This window comes from Neoarius graeffei, chromosome 5 (assembly GCF_027579695.1).
Source record: "Neoarius graeffei isolate fNeoGra1 chromosome 5, fNeoGra1.pri, whole genome shotgun sequence".
NCBI lineage: Eukaryota > Metazoa > Chordata > Actinopteri > Siluriformes > Ariidae > Neoarius > Neoarius graeffei.
The window spans coordinates 16,953,891-16,974,088 of record NC_083573.1 but is presented as its reverse complement, the minus strand read 5'-3'; the positions used below and the strand labels follow the sequence as shown (position 1 = coordinate 16,974,088).

Below are 20,198 nucleotides of genomic sequence, written 5' to 3'. Positions count from 1 at the left end.
CACTGTAATGAAATAATCAATGTTATTCACTTCACCTGTCAGTGGTCATAATGTTATGGCTGATCGGTGTATATGATGTATTACATCATCCCACCCCTAGTGCCAGTGCACAATTACCACATAACCTTTTTGAAAAACGTATAACACGTGTGACATTTTCAGCAAACATATTTTTTTGTGCTATGAAAAGAAAACGCATCATCTCCTTGTAGTCCTTATGCTCAGAATCATACTGTTTAAATTTGCCTAATACAGTACCAGTCATAAATTTGTACACCCCTACTCTACTCATTCATAGGTTTTTCTGTATGTTGACTATTTTCTACATTTGTAGAACAATCCTGAAGACATCAAAACTATGAAACAACATCTGGAGTATATATGGATATATTATGTGGTAAACAAAAAAAAAGTGTTAAAAAAAACAAAATGTTTCATATTTTAGATTCTTCAAAGTAGCCACCGTTTACCTTGATGACGCTTTACACACTTGCCATTATCTTAACCAGCTTCATGAGGTAGTCACCTGGAATGCTTTTCAGTTAAGAGCTGTGCCTTGTCAAAAGTTAATTAATGCAATTTCTTGCCTTAATGTGTTTGAAATCATCAAACAGTAAATATTAAATAATAAAAACACAGTAAATAGCCCTATTCCACAACTGTAGTAATCCATATTATGTCAAGAACCGCTCAACTAAGTAAAGAGAAACGACATCTGTCATTACTTTAAGACGTGAAGTGACTTTTAATTAAAAACTAAACAAAAAACATTTAATTACAAAGTGTATCCAAACTTTTGACTGGTACTGTATATGTTCATTCATCATGTGTTTTTTTTTTTACAGATCTAATTTATTTTATTATACTTTATGGGAAATTGCATGAAAAGAAATAATCCTATAATGTAATAATTTGTATAAATGAAAATGTATTGTTAGTCACTAGTAGGCCTGTCACAGTTATTCAAGCTGATTGGGATTGAGGTGATATCACAGTTTACACATGTATTAAGAATTAACATTCCTTTTCTATTAGTTTGTCGTTATCATCAAAATGTTGTGCCAACATGTATTTTAAAGGTAGACTGCATTTCGGATTTTTCAAGTTCAGGTCATAAAAAGAATTTTCCCCGACACCCAGTTATTTCTGTTTAGTGGACCAAAAGCTATTGAATTCGAATCACAGACTTCAATTTTATTATTATTATTTTTTTTAATAGAACAATGAATGAATTTAGGGCCGCATGGCCCTAAATTCTCCACTATTTTTTCCTGCTTCACCATGATCCAATTCAAGATACTATGTCATGCATCATATGGTGGGCCTTACCTGTTTGCGCAAGGCATTGTGGGATACAAATTTGAAACAGGAGAGAAAAATGGAGGACGCAAATGAAACGTGAAAGACCGACTACAGTAATGGAAAGCGTGAAAAAAAGATGTTATGTTGCAAAGGGAAGGAAATGCAGGACCAAACTAATAAATCTTGGCGGTCAGCGAGCACCTTGGTGTGATCAGCTGTTTGTTTAGTGACAGAATGATGTAACTGTCAGTGCACGGTCTAAGGTAAACCTGGAGATGGCAGTAATGAAACGCTGGATGCCAGCTGCTGTAAAACCCAAAAGAAGTAGAAACAGGTAAAGCTGCGCATGCGCACATAGACATTGTCTGTCTGCTTGAAGCGAGCAATTTCATGCACATTATTTGCTATGGAATCCCCTCAAATCAAACAACTTCCCAGCCACAGAGTGGCCTGTTTTTTTTTTTAAGATATTACAGAAATAAACATATCATAATGACCAAATTTCAGAGGGAGCTAAATTTCACCGATTTTTATAAAATCGAAAGGCCGTATAGCTTTAATCACTTTTTGGCTCAGCCTTTGGCTGAAGCCGATAGAGGCACCTGTCTGTATGTGTATGTTTAACTGAGTTCGAGTGTGTTTAAGGATGTAATTGTTGTGCTAGCCTCAGGTAGCGATTCCACAGTTGTGGTGTACTGCCACTGCGTACTGACTATGTAAGTGCCATGTTACATAACCTCAGTTTGTAATGTGTGGCCAAGTGGTCTAGAGTGCTGTTCAGGAAAGAAAAAGGTTTTGCAACATCGGTTCAAATCTTGGCATCGACATATTTCTGAGCTGGCTATTTTTTCTATTTCCCAATCAGACGAAGGCTGAGCTCAGACCTGCACAAGTCTCTAGTCTTGATCAGTAGCTTTGGTTAATAAACTGTAACTATATTCTGTAATTGTGACGCTGCTCTGGCTAGAAGCTCAGCACTTCAGCATGAGGATTTATTCGATTTTAGGTTTATGAATGGTATGTATTTCCTTTGCATTCTACACAGATGTTCTGGTGTGTTCTGTGTCAATAAAATGCTGCAGTCATTTGTATGGCAGTGAATTGTCAGCCAAAATGTTATTATAATTGTGACAGGCCTAGTAGTTAAAAGAAGGAGCAACGTTAAGTCTCTGATGTGATGGTTCATATTTGGTGCTAAAATGTATGCTTGAAACTTTTTGTTTTGTTTTTGCTAAACACTCTTTTCTCAGTGTCCTAATGGGATGTGGAAGTGAATCTGTATAGATACCGTATGTCTCCTTGTTCTATGTTAAAATGACTCATGGTTCTGGTGTAGATTGTATTTCAGACTTGGCAGCATCAGAAATATTAAAAAGGCGTATTTATGTATTTGTTTATTAATTTGTTATACTTTTATACTGGGTGTTTTACTTGAGCAGGGACATCCCAAGGCTGTTTACAGTTGTGCTGATAACCTCAAATATTGTATAAAAGTATGTAAAATAAATCGTTTAGGAATCCAACTGAAAAGTTTTCCAACTATGTTGCACTGTAAATGACTGCAAATATTTCCACTCCATTTTCAGTTGCCAAACTGTTGTATCACAGCAATCAGCTTATCAAGGTCTTTATCATATCCATATTAATACAGCATACAAAGGAAACCCTGCAAATTACACTTGAGCTTTCATAAAGGACCGCTAGTAACTTTTAAAATGCACATTGCCACCAAAAATTTGGCCAATAAATTAAATTAAAGTAGGCATGCTTTGTGCACACTCCATTAAGCCTCACTCGCAACCCGCCGTACGTGCTGCTATGGGTGGTCTACAGTAAAAAAAATTGGCAAAACCGTACTTGAGTCTTGCGTGTGTTCAGCGTCGTAGAAGGTCACAGACTGCCCATGGAGACTTTTGGTCCTGCACATGCAAATTCTACGGGTCTTGTGACAAACCAAGAACGCATACACTACGTACGGGACCCGTACTCCTTTTGTACACCTGAACCAAGTCAGCAGTGCGGCTAGTAGGGGCTTTTTGCAATGACAGTAAGACTCATGAGTGACGCACGGTCACTGTATGAGTGACGTGCCTCAGAAGTACTACACAAGTATTCCACACTTGCTATTTGTGCGGCACTCAAGACAGAAGTACATCTCACTTTTTACCCCTGTGTGTGGCGACCTGCATGCAGCGCACATGACCTGCATGCGACACGAGGGGCAAGACTCTGGGTATATATATTGGGGGAGGAACCAAGGAACCGATCGTGTAGCATTGTAGAAAGGAAGAAGACCACCTCATTTGCTGTTTTTATTTGAGTACGTGTTTAATTTACCATGCAAACATCAAATAATAAAACATGAGTCTAAGGGAATAACGCATTTTATTACATTGTAAAAAATCCCAACTAAATAGCCCAACAGTTTGAGCACTGAAACACACTTTGACTCCGAGCTGCTGTCCTGCTCCTACTCCTGCTGAGTGGTGGGACGGGGTGTCGGGATGTCCTTGTCCTCATCACTGAGCATGGCACAATGGCCTGACAGTGATGATGGGATTGCAAGGTCCTCACTTCTGGGCGTTGTTAGTTGAAACATACATGAAAATCAGCATATATAATATTAATTGCATAAGCCTATAGATACTTAAATGAATATTTAAAGCATGTGTATTTACCTGTGAAAATACCTCTGGCGAGGTGCTGTGCCTTCTGCCGGCCTAAAGACATACTTCTCCCGGTCCATGCAGGGCTCGCTGGTGCTGCTACCATCATCATCAAATTCTTCTTCCTCCTCCCCCTCTGCTGTTTCAGGCTGGGTTACTTCACTTTTGCTCGCTTCTTCTTGGGTCCCATTTTCTAAACTTTAAACTGAAAATTTTTTAATTTTTCCTACAAAATATCCAATGTTCTTCAGTCGAAAGATAGCTGAAGAATGCTGCAGACACGCTGGTTTTATACCCACTTCTGGCTTGCATCACACGCAAGTTATGAGTGATTGTAACGTGCTAATCACATGCATCACACATGTTTCACAAGTGTGGCCCGAGCTCAGAGTGCAGGAAATTGGTAAAATGCAAGTCTCACACACTCCACACCCACTGACCACACACTGATCACGTGCGTCAGATATATGCTTTCCACGGGCTAACGGCGCAATTTTTCCCACACCTCAAGGAAGTCAGGTGTGCAACCTGTACTTGACAAGTACTTTGCCTGTATTCCTCCCCCAAACTTTCCCCCGGGTTCACCGCGATCCTGCGGCAAGGCTGCGAGCTACCAAACCGTGCGACCCGTGCATGTCCAAAACACTTACGGCGGGTTGTGAATGAGGCTTTACATCCATCCATATGTGCTTGTTGAACATCCCATTCTAGATATAGTTCCCACTTTGCTGTTGTTGACAATTCTGGGAAGGCTTTCCATTAGGTTTTGGAGTGTGGTTGTAGGGATTTGTGATCATTCAGACACAAGGGCATTAGGTGAAGTCAGGTTGATGTTGGGTGAAGAGGCCTGGGGTGCAGTCAGCTTTCAAGTGCTTCCTAAATGTTGACTTCAGTCAGGATTGAGGTCCAGGCTCAATGCAGGACACTGGAGTTCTTCCCCTCCAACCTTGGCAAACAATGTCTTCATAGAGCACTTTGTGCACAGGGGCGTTGTCATACTGGAACAGATTTTGGCTCTTTAGTGCCTGTAAAAGGAATCTGTAATGCTCCAGCATACAAAGGCATTCTATACAATTCTGTTTTGCTGACTTTGTGGCAAGAGATTGATGAAGAACCACATATGGGTTTGATGGTCAGATGTCTACATACTGTAGGCCATATAGTGTATTTTTACCTCCACCAACTGTGTTAGAGAAGGTTATGTTTTTGCCTCAGTTTGTTTGACTGTTCCCAATGTAACTCAAAAAGTAGTGAATGGATTTGGATGAAATTTGGTGGACAGCTTTAGTATGATCCTAGGTTCGAGGGATTTGATTTTGATGTTGATAATATGTAGCTTGGTGGAGGTATGCACTCTACTTTGTGCCATTCTAGTCAGATTTTGCTTCTAACAGGAAAGAGTCTGTCTTTTTGTAAATTGTTTCATGATGCATGATATCTCTGAATGCTACTGATGCCATGGCAGATTTTGTTATCCACAAAATTGTACTTTGTACCAAAACTTCACCAATAATTTTATCATTAGATTCTAAACATTTATCATTTTACAACCCCAATTCCAAAAAAGTTGGGACGCTGTGTAAAGCATGAATAAAAACAGAATGAGATAATCTACAAATCATGGAAACTCTATATTTCTTTGAAAATAGTACAAAGACAACATATCAAATGTTGAAAGCGAGAAATTTTATTGTTTTTTGAAAAAATATATGCTCATTTTGAATTTGATGTCAGCAATAAGTTTCAAAAAAGTTGGGACAGGGGCAACAAAAGACTGAAAAAGTTGCATAATGGTAAAAAATAATAATAATAATTTGGTTAATTGGCAACAGGTCAGTAAGATGATTGTGTATAAAAAGAGCATCCCAGAGAGGCGGAGTCTCTCAGAAGTAAAGATGGGGTGGGGTTCACCGCTCTGTGAAAGACTGCATGGGCAAACAGCGCAACAATTTAAGAATAACGTTCCTCAATGTAAAACCACAAAGAATTTGTGGATCGCATCATCTATGGTCCATAATATCATTAAAAGATTCAGAGAATCTGGAGAAATCTCTGTATGCAAGAGACAAGACTGAAAATTGACACTGAATGCCTGTGATCTTCAAGCCCTCAGGAGACACTGCATTAAAAGCAGACACGTGTTTTTAGTGGAAATCACTGTATGGGCTCAGGAACACTTCAGAAAACCATTGTCTGTGAAAACACTTCATTACTGCATCCACAAATGCAAGTTAAAACCAGATATAAACAATATCCAGAAACACTGCCCCCTTCTCTGGGCCCGAGCTCTTTTATGATGGACTGAGGTGAAGTGAAAAACTGTCCCGAGGTCTGACGAATCAAAAGTAGAAATTCTTTTTAAAAATCACGGACACCACGTCCTCCAGGCAGGAGAGGGACCATCCGGCTTGTTATCAGTGCACAGTTCAAAAGCAGCATCTGTGATGGTATGAGGGGGCATTAGTGCACATGACATGGGTAGCTTGTACATCTGGGAAGGCATCATTAATGCTGAATGATATATACACGTTTCAGAGCAATATGCTGCCATCCAGACTAAATCTTTTGCAGGGAAGGCCTTCCTTCTTTCAGCAAGATTACGACAAACCACTTTCTGCACATATTACAACTGCATGGCTCCGTAGTAAGAGAGTCTGGGTGCTAAACTGGCCTGCTGCAGTCCAGACCTGTCTCCCAGTTAAAAAATTTGGCGCATTATGAAGTGCAAAATACAACAAAGGAGACCCCGAACTGTTGAGCAGCTGAAATTGTATATCAGAAAAGAACGGGACAACATTTCTCTTTCAGATCTACAGCAATTGGTCTCCTCAGTTCCCAAACGTTTACAGAGTGTTGTTAAAAGTAGAGGTGATGCAACACAGTAGTAAACACGCCCCTGTCTCAACTTTTCTGAAATGTGTTGCTGATATCAAATTCAAAATGAGCATATATTTTTCAAAAAACAATACAAATTCTCAGTTTCAACACTTGATATGTTGTCTTTGTACTATTTTCAATGAACTACAGGGTTTTCATGATTTGCGAATTCTCATTCTGTTTTTATTTACAGTTTACACAGCGTCCCAACATTTTTGGAATTGGGGTTGTACATGTCTGGAAGACTAAAGTGTCTGACTCTTTTACCATACAAGCATCCTCAGGTTAGTTTTTAAAGTTCTGTGCAAGTGATAAAAGGGGTTGTGGGTTCTACTGGGTCCTTCCGACTGGATTCTTCTGTAATGAAAACATTGACTGAAATAAACACTATGACTGATTGTAAACATAAGCCTGCCAGAGTATACAGCACAATGGCTGATCTAACTGCTCCATATCCTATGGCTGGTGATGTACAGCAAGCATTTCCATCATGTAATGCTATGATAATATGGATGGATTTGAAGATGTGTTACTCATCAACCTCACGACTATTAACTATGTCATTTTCCCTAATAGAGTAACAAGATGAATTGTATAAACCTTTACGAATCGCTTTATAGAAGAGAAAGCGACAAGGATTTAACATTGGCTAAGTTTTTTTATGACTGACTGAAATTAGTTTACATAGTTGCTAAAAACGCACAAGTGCCCTGATGCATAGAAACAACCAGAGAGATTAGACTATAATAAACAATTAATTGCGGTCTCATGTTTAATACAGCATGTAGCTCTTTTACACAATTATTGTACATAATGCTGTTGTTTAGAAACTTGTTAATGGTGTTTGATTTATTTGGATATGAACCAGCATGGTCATTTTAATCCTGTAACACATCAATTTAAATAAAAGTACCCTATTTAAATGTGTGATAAATTTATTGATTATGCAAATAAGATTAGGAGAAATAGATTAAAAAAAACCCCACACCTATACTTTTGTTTTCCTTTTGAGAAGAACAACACTATTACTACTTTTATGCTTAGTTTTTGGTTCCATTTCTGTTATTAGAATATTTGATCCCACTAGATGGCGCTAAAATGGACACAACACAGCAATAGAAGAACATGGTTTATTTTCAGCAGCTGGGAACAAGATGTATTATGACTTGCTCTTCAAGAGAGAGCATCAGTGTTTGCATAACTGAACACAAGTGTGATATTGCATTTTAAAATAATTATTTAAAAAAAAAAAAAAAAAGAGAGCGAGAGAGAAACTGTATGCCACAGAATTAAATAAATAAGCAACTCTTTGGTATCAAATTCATACCATGCAGGTAGTAGTTTAAAAAAAAAAATGCTATGAATAAATGCATAGCTCAGTAACATTTCTCCTGTTGATGCTGACAAAAGGCAACATGTGAATGTTTCTTAAAACAGTCCAATGTGCATTGACTACATTTGAGCAACAATCAGTGAATGACATTGTAAATTACACAATAGTGTTAACAGATCATACTATAGTCAAGTGTTTACTTATCTTGCATTTGCTGCAGTACATTTAAAATAAACCATCAAATGTATAAAAGTGGAAAAAAATTCCATTAAAAAACAAAACCCCAACCACACATATTGCACACCATAATAACGGACATTCCATTTCCTCACTTTCTTTTGAAAAACTCCAGCATGCTTTTTCATATGCAAATATAAAGTCCAACAGAAGTTCATTCACTGCCATACCATATTAAAAAAAACAAAACCCAAATTATATAAAGAATTATTGCAGCATGAGGGCAAATTGTAATGCAAATTGCTTGCACCAAGCAAAGCTTATGTTTATTCCAAAGATAGTCGTGCCCAACAAAATACATGATCTATAAATGGAGCTCCTTGACACTGATTTTTCCTCCTCTTCTTTCCATTTTTCATTTTCATAATCTTTTCAAAACTTCCAAACTCCTCACTCTGACTTCCACAGACATGCTTTTCCTCCCACTCATACCATCTGGGAATCGAATGCACTTGACTTTATATACACTATGTACAAATCGTCAAAAGCAAGAAAAGTTCCTTTAGAACTTAAAGAGGTTGATGAAACCTTGTGGAGAAATGGAAATGCTGCAGTTCTCTGGATTGTTGGCTGTGCAGGGATGGTTTGTGTCCTGTAGAGGTCAAGAACAGAAAGGAAGCTTTCAGGACTTGGTGTGAAGGGTTTATGCATTAGAACAAAAGCCAGCTGTGACTGTTAGCAAAATTCATACAGACATTGAGTATTAGTAAAGCATTTTAGGCGCTGACTCCGAACTGAACCCATGAGATGCTGTATAAGACACATTTCAACCTCACCTTCCAGAACAGGATGTGGCAATGTGTGCAAAACTGCAGGGTGTCGCTGTACTGCTCCTTATGAGGATAGCACCGGCACAGCTTAAAGTACATCTTTTTCCATTCGAGGTGTCCCTTATCAGATACCATAAGTCGCTTGCGAATCTGTAACAAAACAAAAAAAAAAAAAAAAAGTGAGCTACTGCTCACTTACACATACCCCTGCTCTTGCTTATATCCAAATGCAAGCAATCGAAGGAATGGGACACTTACGAATGTTGACATCAACAAATAATTAACCCTGAAACGAGCAAGTAAAGAGCAGTGTTCTCCCCAGGGATTTCAAATAGCATCCTGGTAAACTCATTTTGAAATAGAATTTTGCTTCTTGAAATAGCATCAAAACCCACCCTATAGGTTTCGTAAATACATTGTTGGTAAACAGGAAGTCAATGAGCGACAGACCTGAAAACGGTACACACGGTATAGAACCCCAAGCTGAAGCTTGGTACCAAATATCAAGCAGTTGTGATTTGTAGTTGCTGAGAAAAGTATTACGAAAATTTTGTAAAATCCATGCTGTTTTGTAAATACATTCAGTCAGTAAACAGGAAGTTGATGTGCGACAGACCTGAAAACAGTCTACACTGTATAGAACCCCAAGCTGAAGTTTGGTACCAAGTGGCTAGGATTTGTGGTTGCTGAGAAAAAGGGTGTTGTTTCGGATGGACGGACAGAGGTAAACTAGTCCCCCCGGAGCAGGGGCATAAAGTCATAAACCTAATATAATGCTAATTGGTCATCTTGACTTTAGCTTATGACAGTTTATTTACTTATACCAAAACAATATATGGTCACACCTTTAACAAAAACACCAAACACATCCAGAAGTAGGACTTAGAATACAATTAAACTGATGATATTTAGCACTAAAATGTTGTACGTACCTGTCGGTCTGTGAAGTGGTACTGGCAGAGGTTCTTCCACAGCAGCCTGTCCTCAGTCAGTACACCGAGGTCAGGACACACTTGCCCAAGACTAACCAGGTCTCGTCCATCTGAGAGCCGCTGCATGATGTTCAACTGGAGACTGACAGGCAAGTCCAGGAGCGTCATCCCAGTGCTTGTGGGCTTTAGAAACAAAGAGAACACACATCAATCTCATCATCATTGATGCAGTCACAGCTTCACAAGTGCAAGCTTTAAAGGTCCCATGGCATGAAATTTTCACTTTGAGGTTTAACGTTAAAATGAGTTCCTCTGACCTTCTTAAGTCACCCCAGTGGCTAGAAATGTCATAATGTGTAAACCAAACTATGCCCACCCTTTGTCAATATTTGAGAATGGCGCGTCAAAATGGCGCGTTGATAGGCTCTTGCCTTTACTACGTCAGCAAGGGAGATTATCCCCACGCCCCCCCCCGGATTCCCACCCATTGTATGGATTGCCCGCCCAGCTCAAAAGTTGCCACCATAGATACGTCACTTCAATTTTGTAGTGAGGAGACCATAGAGGACACATGGCACCACCTAAGCGAGCGAAACATGGAAATTGCGCTGTACATGGATGTGACAACACAGAAAGGAGTCTGTTTTTACTGCCGATGGGAGAGCCCCTGAAGACGCAGTGGCTTAATTTTATTTACTCCAATAATACGCCGTCGAGTCTACCTAAGACGGTGTATGTTTGTCGGAAGCATTTTCCTGATGAATGTTTCCACAACTTGGGACAGTACAGGGCAGGTTTTGCACATCAACTGTCACTGAAGCCTGGGTCCGTACCAAGCATCCCTGCCGCATCAGCCACAAACACCGAACAAGTAAGTGTATAACTGTTAAGTCGTTTTGCCGTGTTTTAAAATTGGTGCGTTAGCCTTGCAATGGCTACGTTAGCTGTGCAGCTAACCGCTTCCTGCAGTTAGCCAGGTACTCTGTGCTACAAAACCAAAAAGCATGCAGCATGCTCTGTTAAACTGAGTTTAGTCTGGAAATTGACTGTAACTTATAAGCTTATGTTTGACTATTGCTCCGCAATGCATGTCTTCTGTTGGATAAGCGATATGTTGCTGTAGTTGCTGCTTCTATCCTCTTTGGTTATGGAGTGCGTGTTCAAGCCTAGGGTATTATACGTTCGTAAACTACCACTCCGAACACTCTCACTCTGTTCTCTGTGTCACGTTGAGTTTATGAAAGGAGTCCGAGGGAGAACGGGGTTTTGTCTTAGCAGCATGGCTACAGGCGCTGATAGCAGCGAGTATGTGTGCGTAGCTTGGTCAAGCCCCTCCCCCCATGACCTGGCCCCACCCTCTACCCTTCCCCACCTCCATGCTTCTCATTAGCAAAACGACGCACTGGGAAAAGGGCTGAAATGGGGCTTTCTCCCAGGAGGCTATATCTACACGCCGAGGGTTCATTTCGAGAAAGGCTGCGGATATAACATCCGGAAACCTCCACGAGCCCGTTTAAAGCATCAACAAACCACCATGCCATGGGTCCTTTAAGAATATGGCTTCATTAGCAGTAAAAGACCGTGCTATGTACAGACAGGGAGCAACATTTAAGTTGTAACCAAACCGAAAGAACATCCTGTGTGCCATGTTTAATGTTTTACACAAAATGCTCATTAATCTCATTTTACACCGTATTTGCACTGTCGTATTATAATCATAACATGAAGTACACTTCATATGCTTCTTTTTGGGTATCTGGAGCCTACCAACCCACAAACTCTGAAATAAAACACCCAGTCAGTTTCTTTTGCACTGCCCATGTTTCAGAAAACATGAGCTTCAACAAGCCGTTCAGATTCAGTTCCACTTCTGAGGTCACAAGCAGAGCTCATTAGAATTTTCCCCACCCCCTCGTTTGAGGATCTCCACTCATGGCTTGAGAACTGCTTTTGCGAATTAATATTCATGAGGAAAGTGCTACTTGATTGACTGGTGGGGAAAGGTAGGCGTGGTGATCAGTGGCTCATTATCATTTAAAGGAACAGGCATATGAATCAGCCGTTTTGAACAAGGGAGCTATGGTGCGTTATCCTTGTGGTATTTTGACTAAAGCATGTCAGGAGACATTTCATTCAGGTCTCAGGGAACTGTTTTAATGTCTGGAAAAAGGGTATAATATGGGCCACCTTTACATTAAGCCTGCCTACCTGTTAGACTCCAAATATAGGAGTATCTACTGTAAAACTGAACACAAAGCTGATCAAAGAATGAAGTCTAGATTCTGTCCAGAAAGAGTTTTAATGTGCATTTTTGGTGATGTAGAAAGGACATTAGTCTTATCCAACAAAGGAGGCATATTTAGGGGCCAAAGCAGATGATAAATGACCAATAATAAGACCTTTTTATGGGCCAATTTAAATGCCAGACTGGCTCAGTATTGAAGGTCCACAGACATTTCTGGCCAGTTGTTGCTCTTGGGTTTTGTTATCTTACAGAAATCCAGCTCAGTTGAAAGGTGTTTAATTATTCATTCCGATAATGTTTTAGAAAGGAGATGTTTAGCCACTGTGAGGAAACATGCTCCGATTATCAATCAAACCCTAGGCGCTATACTCACCCTGTTTATCTGAATGTTGTCCAGTTGCTGCTGCCACTGCAAGATGTTTTCCATGCGGTGCACCCAGATATTAATGTTTCCCACCAGCACAGACTTGCCCATGTCTTGCACCAGACTGCAAAGTGACACATACAGCGTCTGCAGCAGCTCTTTGATGGGCCTCACATTCTGTTGATCTTCCAGCACTAAAATAAAACAAAAGCAGGAGCAGGAAGATTTCAGAGGATTACAACTGTTTACATGGATGCCGACAGAGACACAGGGCTATGATCGAGACACTGCTTAGGTAGAAGATTAAAAAGTAAGCAGCTTTAAAGGGAAAAGCAATTTTAAAGAGGAAGTAGTCCCGTTTCACCTTCATTTCCTTCAAAGTAATATATTCTAGTTTCTTTGTTAGTGCTAGGTTAAATAAACAAGTCCATGCAAAAAGGCTAGTCGTCATCCTATTACTTGGGCCTGATCAAGTTAGTACACTTAACATGCGCTTTTGTTTAACTGATGGACCACTTGGTTTACAATACTCGTGAGGTCCCTGTTTGCTCTCAAAACCTTGTCATGCTTTCCACTGCAGGAAATTATGAGATTTCTTACAGCGATGCTACTGATTGAGGCCAAATGCTGTTGTAAACAGATCATTGCCAGTGTGAATATAAATTAAAATATACATTCAGCAAATTTATTAGGAACACCCCTACATCCACATTGCTGTTTTATGCAGTTCTCCAATCAGTTGATTCCTTGACAGCAGCACAACGCATACAACTGAAGCGCTTCGCTTAATGTTCACTTCATTCATCAGAATGGGAAAAATTGTGATCTCAAAGTGTGACTCTTTCACTATGGCATGGGTGTTGGTTTGAGCCAGATGGACTGGTTTGAATATTTCAGAAACTGCTGATCTCCCAGGGTTTTCACACACAACAGTCTCAACAGAATGGTGCGAAAACCAAAAAACATCGAGTGAGTGAGCGACAGTTCTGTGGGTGGAAACAAACGCCTTGCTGATAAGGGCTCAGAGGAAAATGGCCAGATTGGTTTGAGCTGCCAGGAAGGAACTCGTATAGCAACTCAGATAATCACTCTTTACAACCGTGGTGAGCAGAAAAGCATCTTAGCATGCAACAGCAGAAGACCACACTGGGTTCCACTCCTGCCAGCCAAGAACATCATCTACCCCTTTTCCACCAAATCAGTTCCAGGGCTGGTTCGGGGCCAGTGCTGGTTCACAACTCGTTCAACTTGCGAGCCAGCTGAGAACCAGTTTGCTTTTCCATAGCTCGGGGTGCTAAGGGGAGCCATGTCATTACGTCGCTGTATACATCAGTTACGTCGCTGCATTTACATAAACCTTGGCGTGAACATCGAAGCAACAACAACACGGAGAAGAAGCAGAAACAACAATAATGGAGGACTTCGCGTTTGTACAGCTGCTGCTTCTTGTTGCTTAAAAATGGTGACCTTTCGCAGTCTTGCTATTGTTGTCGGTCTTAACAATTTCGCCCGCCCCCCCGCTGACATAAGCGGTTCTTTCCTCTGGCCCAGCAAAGAGCTGGTGCTAGCCTGGAACCGGTTTTTCTGGCCCCAGAGCCAGTTCTTTGTCAGTGGAAACAGAAAACCCAGTTCCAAACTAAGCACTGGCCCCGAACCAGTCCCGGAACTGCTTTGGTGGAAAAGGGGCATTAGAATCAAAAACAAGTTCCTATTAAAGTGGCTGGTGAATGTAAATATGGCAGGGGGGGGATAAATAAAATGTGTATTCTGAGCCAGTTTGTGTGCGTGCATCCTCACCTTTCTGCACTACTCTTTCCAGAATGTTCATGTAGTTCTTCTGCGCCACTCCACTCAGAGATGGTAGCTGTGACTTGGCAATCAGCTCAAGCAGCTAAAAGGCATAAATTTCAGCAGTCAAGACTTGGAGACGTTTTGTTCCAACTTCACATACATAACATTATGCTTCTCTCTCCATCCAAGCTTAAGCAACAACAACACCATAATCTGAGGAGCAGCCAAGCATTGCTCTGCACCTCATACCCTGGTTTATGTCTCAGTGCTGTTGTGCTCAAGAAAACATTCAAGGGTTATAAAAGGTCACCAGCAGGAGTGCATAAAAAAAATTAAAGCCCTCGATTATTTTAGGCTGACAAAGACACATACACGTGGTGTGCGTGGGTTCAAACTGGAGGACAATATGCTTGATGGCATTTTCAGTACGCAGTATTCAGTTGAGAGGGCAGTGACTTGTTTCCAAAAAATCTAAATGCCAAAGCTGAGTAGGTTGGTATGCTGGCTATCCAAGAACTGCAGTGCCACGGAGCAACACTGACCCCCTGCCTGACCTGACATCATGTGAGCGTCACTAGCACCACCAAGTCCCCCATGATAACCCTTTCAAGTGTGTTCACATGGTAGCCATCGGGATGTAACATTTCTACCCTCTCAAACTGGGACACAGAGTCCTACAATTAACCCAGTCTCCATCTCCATACACGTTTCCTAACCTGCTCTTCCACTGTCTGAGCCAGCAGAGCAAACCAGATTTACTATATGGCACTTCGTACACAATAGCTGAGCAATTATTATTATTATCCGCTTGTTCGGCAGGTTTAATGCAATCTAAAATGAGTCACAGGCTATTTTAAGTGTTGAGCCTCTGCCATTGAGCTTGAATACAAAAATGTGCCCCGACGAGCACCACAGGATTCTCAGGTGAATGCTGTTAAAGGGTTATGAAAGGTCGCTGTGCGTCATGTTATTGTTTGCTCTCGTCTCATGGACCCCCCCCCCCCCCCCCCACATCATTACTACCGAAACTCAAATCATTAACCAAGCTCAACAAGACACTAACAGACTTGTCTACTTTCACCCCACAAACACATGAGACAAACCTGAACACAGCACACTGTCAAGCTAGAAAACAGATTTGAGAAGTGTTTTCTACTTCAGTGCACTATTGTTACGATTACGGTTTTGTATGCAACGGATAAAAGATGTGCGAAGTATTTCTCTATTAATTTGACATTACAAATAATATTGGATTATGCAAACCCTACTCCTAATATTTAACAATAGGCAAGTGATAACCAAGTGATTTTTTTTTAAACATAGTTTCACACAACAAACAAGTTGAAATATTGTGAAGGTGCACTAATGGAGACTTAAGAACGGGGCTGACTTTCAACCCTGCTTTCACGTGGCCATCGTTTCGAAGCACATCTGAGCACTGACCGCCTCATACGGGCCTTCACTGGTACACTCTTGACCTTTGCTTTTAGAAAAATAAGCTAAGTGGTAAAGTTTATTTATCTTAAAATATTCTCTTCTCCTCCCCCCTTAGTCTTCAGTACGTCTTGCATAGGTAATGTTTGAGCGTGGCCCATAAACAATGACAAGATGACACATGCTTGGACTTGATACACACTCAAGTACGCATCACCATGACAGAACTTTTTCCAGAAGAATACTAGTCTGGAGTGTAGTGATAAGGGTAAAAACAGAGCTAAACACACACACACACACAGAGGCTTAACCCCCATCCTCTCCTAGAGCTCATGTGTCTTTAAGTGCTAAACTGAAAGGACACTATTCCAACTAATGGTTTCATTCGGTCACTGAACAACTGAAGTGTTTCTAGAAAAAGAAAGCTTACCCTCACAACATAATTAAATCGTCTGGTGTCCTTGATGGCGCTGCAGAAATCCAGGCGATTAAAAGCTTCTCCCAAAGTACAGTAGCCATGACGCTGGATTAAAAAAATAATAATAAAAAAATTAACAAACCAAAAAAACCACAACGTTAATCGTAGGCCTTTAATTGTATTTGGCTGTTTAAAAAAACAAACAAAAAATAAAAACCACTAATTTAAATTTCTCTTCTATTTATTTATTTGGGGGCTGTGTCTCTGGAGCCTACCAACCCACAAACTCTGAAATAAGACACCCAGTCAGTTTCCTTTGAGTTACCCATTTCAGAAAACATGTGCTTCAACAAGCTGTTAAGATTTGGCACCACTTTCTATGTCACACTGGAGATCATTAGAATTATACACCCCCCATTTCAGTATCTCCACTCTGAGAACTGCTCAGTCTTTTTCCAGCTGCTCCATTTAGGGGTCGCTATAGCAGATCATCCTTCCAATTTACGATCTGCATACTTGATTTGGTACAGGTTTACACCGGCTGCCCTTCCTGACCCAACCCTCCCCAATCTATCAATTCAGTTATACAGTATTGTCAAATTTTTTTATTTTGTTATTTTTTAATTGTGTGTAGCTATTTTTTGTCTGTGATAAGGGACCACAATGGAAACAAGTTTTTACGCTTTTTTGTGTCATCCCTGCCACACCTGTACCGTTTTTTATTGTACGTTTATGGCCAAATAAACAAACAAACAAACAAATCTATCCGGGCTTGGGACCAGCACCAAATATGCTTGTGCAACCCCAGTAGCTGGGTATTTTTGACCCAAACCATGGGAAGAAACCAGAGGAAACCCAAACAGGTATGGGGAGAGCATGCAACATCCGTCAGCCATGAGGTTCAAACCTGGAACCTTCTTACTGTGAGGCGACAGTATTAACCACTGCACCACTATCCTGCCTCCATAGGGAGAACTGAATGAATGAATATTCATGAAAGAAAGTGCTACCTGATTGGTTGGCGGAAGAGGGGGTGGGGTAAGCAGTGGCACATTATGATTTAAAGGAGCAGGCACACAAATCAGCTGTTTTGAACAGGACTGTTTAGACAGGGTAAGAAGGAAGCTGTGGTGCTTTATCCTTGTAGTATTTCAACCAAAGCATGTCAGTAAGACCTCAGGGAACTGTGTCAACATGTGGAAAATGAATTTTTATACAAGTCACCTTTAAAGAAAAAAAACCAAACTGTTTGTTCCATTACCTCTTTGGTGCTCCCTTTGTGCACATAAATCCACTTCTCTTTGTAGAAATCTAGGAAGAAGAAGAAAAAAAAAATCATGGCATTTAGCCTCCACAAATGAACTGAGACTACTATTCTAGGGTGCTGCTATCGCTTACAGGGAACCTTAGTGTTGTTATTCAGCAAATCCTTCTTTCGTTTCTTTGAGGCCATGTCATAGTTAATAGAGAGGAGCAAGTTTTCCTTGTTGTAGTCCTCTTGATTGCTTTCATGGCTAGAAAGCATGAGACAGATAAAATCAGAATGATTCAGATCAGCAATCTGGATCAAATACATCAGCCTGTTATAACATGTTATAATAATGTCTGAATTATTGTGTGCATATTTAAAGAAAGATATTGTACGCAGGCTATACGTAAAGAGGAATGGTGTTGGGTATTGTAAAAGGCAATAACAAGAAAAATCATCTCGGATACTATTATCATAACAGTCCTATATTTTGAAAAAATATTTTTGATTGAGTCACAGTTATGGAAACAGTAATCAGGCCAAGCAGATGATTACTGATGTGCGTGTATTAATAGCAGAATGATTAACAGAGGGCCAAAAACAAATGCACAGCTGTGACATCAATCAGAATCAAAATCAGAATTTAGTTTATTGCGTCTAAGGTCATATCCATGAAACCAAGCTGGAACTGATGCCTACTGCTTTTTTCCTGTCTCTCTTCTCCATCTATGAGACATGATCAGGGATATAAACAAAGTGCGTCAGTGGAAATGATCCCAGTCTGGGACACTGAGTTTTCATCTCTTAGGCTTGCTAGAACAATAGTTAGATCCCTATCCATGAAAACAGGGGACAGTCAGGCAAATGAGAGCAAATGAACACGAATGCCAGTAACAGCACTGACCTCTTGGAAACATTGTTATTCGTCTCGTTTTCATCTTTCGTTGTTCTTTTCCATCCGTCCTCGGTTTTAACCCAGTTCTGTCCACATGAGCGCCAATCCTGTCCTAGAAACGGCATCTTTCACGTACAAAGTGACAATAAAAAGTCTTCAAAGAGCAACACAAGCGATTAAACTCTTATAATCGTGTTACTTTATTGCAAAAAACAAAATAAAAACAACAATCGTGTCTGAAGCCTGAAAGTGCGCAGCTGCGTGTTTATATTGTCTGGCTGCGAATCCGGAAGTTATCTTGGCCCCGCCCCCATTTGGAACCAGTCCTTGAGCACGTGGCTTTGTTTATCATCATGTTCAATATTGCAAAACCTCCCTGGAAACTTTATCAGTGCTCAGGATCAGCTGTTGCTTCTTGTATCCATCTGTAATTTCATAAGTAAGGTCATGAAGTGGTATTATAAACTTCATGGCTTTAAAAAAATTACATAATACATATAATTACTGACTCTAAGTGTTAATAATGAAAAGCTGTGATGAAGAAATAGAAACTATGTACACTACCGTTCAAAAGTTTGGGGTCACCCAGACAAATTTGTGTTTTCCATGAAAAGTCACACTTTTATTTACCACCATAAGTTGGAAAATGAATAGAAAATATAGTCAAGACATTTTTCTGGCCATTTTGAGCATTTAATCGACCCCACAAATGTGATGCTCCAGAAACTCAATCTGCTCAAAGGAAGGTCAGTTTTATAGCTTCTCTAAAGAGCTAAACTGTTTTCAGCTGTGCTAACATGATTGTACAAGGGTTTTCTAATCATCCATTAGCCTTCTGAGGCAATGAGCATGTACCATTAGAACACTGGAGTGATAGTTGCTGGAAATGGGCCTATTGCACCAAAAACCAGACATTTAGTAGAATTTAGCTAGACTAGTCATTTACCACATTAGCAATGTATAGAGTGTATTTCTGATTAGTTTAAAGTGATCTTCATTGAAAAGAACAGTGCTTTTCTTTCAAAAATAAGGACATTTCAAAGTGACCCCAAACTTTTGAACGGTAGTGTATCTCAACATTAAGCTGATTAGAATCAGTGATTGATGGGGTTGTCAGTGCATTTAAAAATGAGCTTTGTCTCTTAGACTTCGCAAGGTGAAAATGTCAATGTTCATTTATTCATTTAAATTTAACAATTTTAAAAATTTAACAATTTTTCATTTATTCATTGAACCAGCAACCTTTGCATTCAAGCTAAAGGAACCTTAAATTTAATAGTGTGTTTAAGTTATCTTTAAGATCAGGCCTTATATTTAGTACATTACATTAATGGCATTTCACAGACGCTCTTATCCAGAGCGACGTACAACATACCCAGAGCAGCCTGGGAAGCACTTGGGGGTTAGGTGCCTTGTCCAAGGGCGCTTCAACCATTCCTGCTGATCAAGGGAATTGAACCAGCAACCTTTTGATCCCAAAGCTAACCATTAGGCCATGGCTTCCCCCATGTAGTAGTAGTAGTAGTAGTAAATCTAAGTACTCGTACTGAAATTTTTTAATTCATTAAATATACTAGTAACTGGGCGGCATGGTGGTGTAGTGGTTAGCGCTGTCGCCTCACAGCAAGAAGGTCCGGGTTCAAGCCCCGTGGCCGGCGAGGGTCTTTCTGTGCAGAGTTTGCATG

At 40.2% G+C, this 20,198-nt stretch overlaps 1 protein-coding gene across 1 annotated transcript; it reads right to left on the bottom strand.

Moving 5' to 3' along the window:
* Positions 1-7,961: 7,961 nt before the first annotated feature.
* On the bottom strand, positions 7,962-18,807 carry fbxo32 (F-box protein 32). The gene is made up of 9 exons (XM_060921317.1): positions 18,523-18,807; positions 17,768-17,883; positions 17,631-17,680; positions 16,382-16,474; positions 14,524-14,617; positions 12,736-12,920; positions 10,118-10,300; positions 9,192-9,335; positions 7,962-9,007 (listed from the first exon to the last, which is right to left on the bottom strand). The coding sequence occupies exons 1-9, from the start codon at positions 18,636-18,638 to the stop codon at positions 8,918-8,920; spliced, it is 1,071 nt and encodes a 356-aa protein (XP_060777300.1). The 5' UTR covers positions 18,639-18,807; the 3' UTR covers positions 7,962-8,917.
* Positions 18,808-20,198: the final 1,391 nt, after the last annotated feature.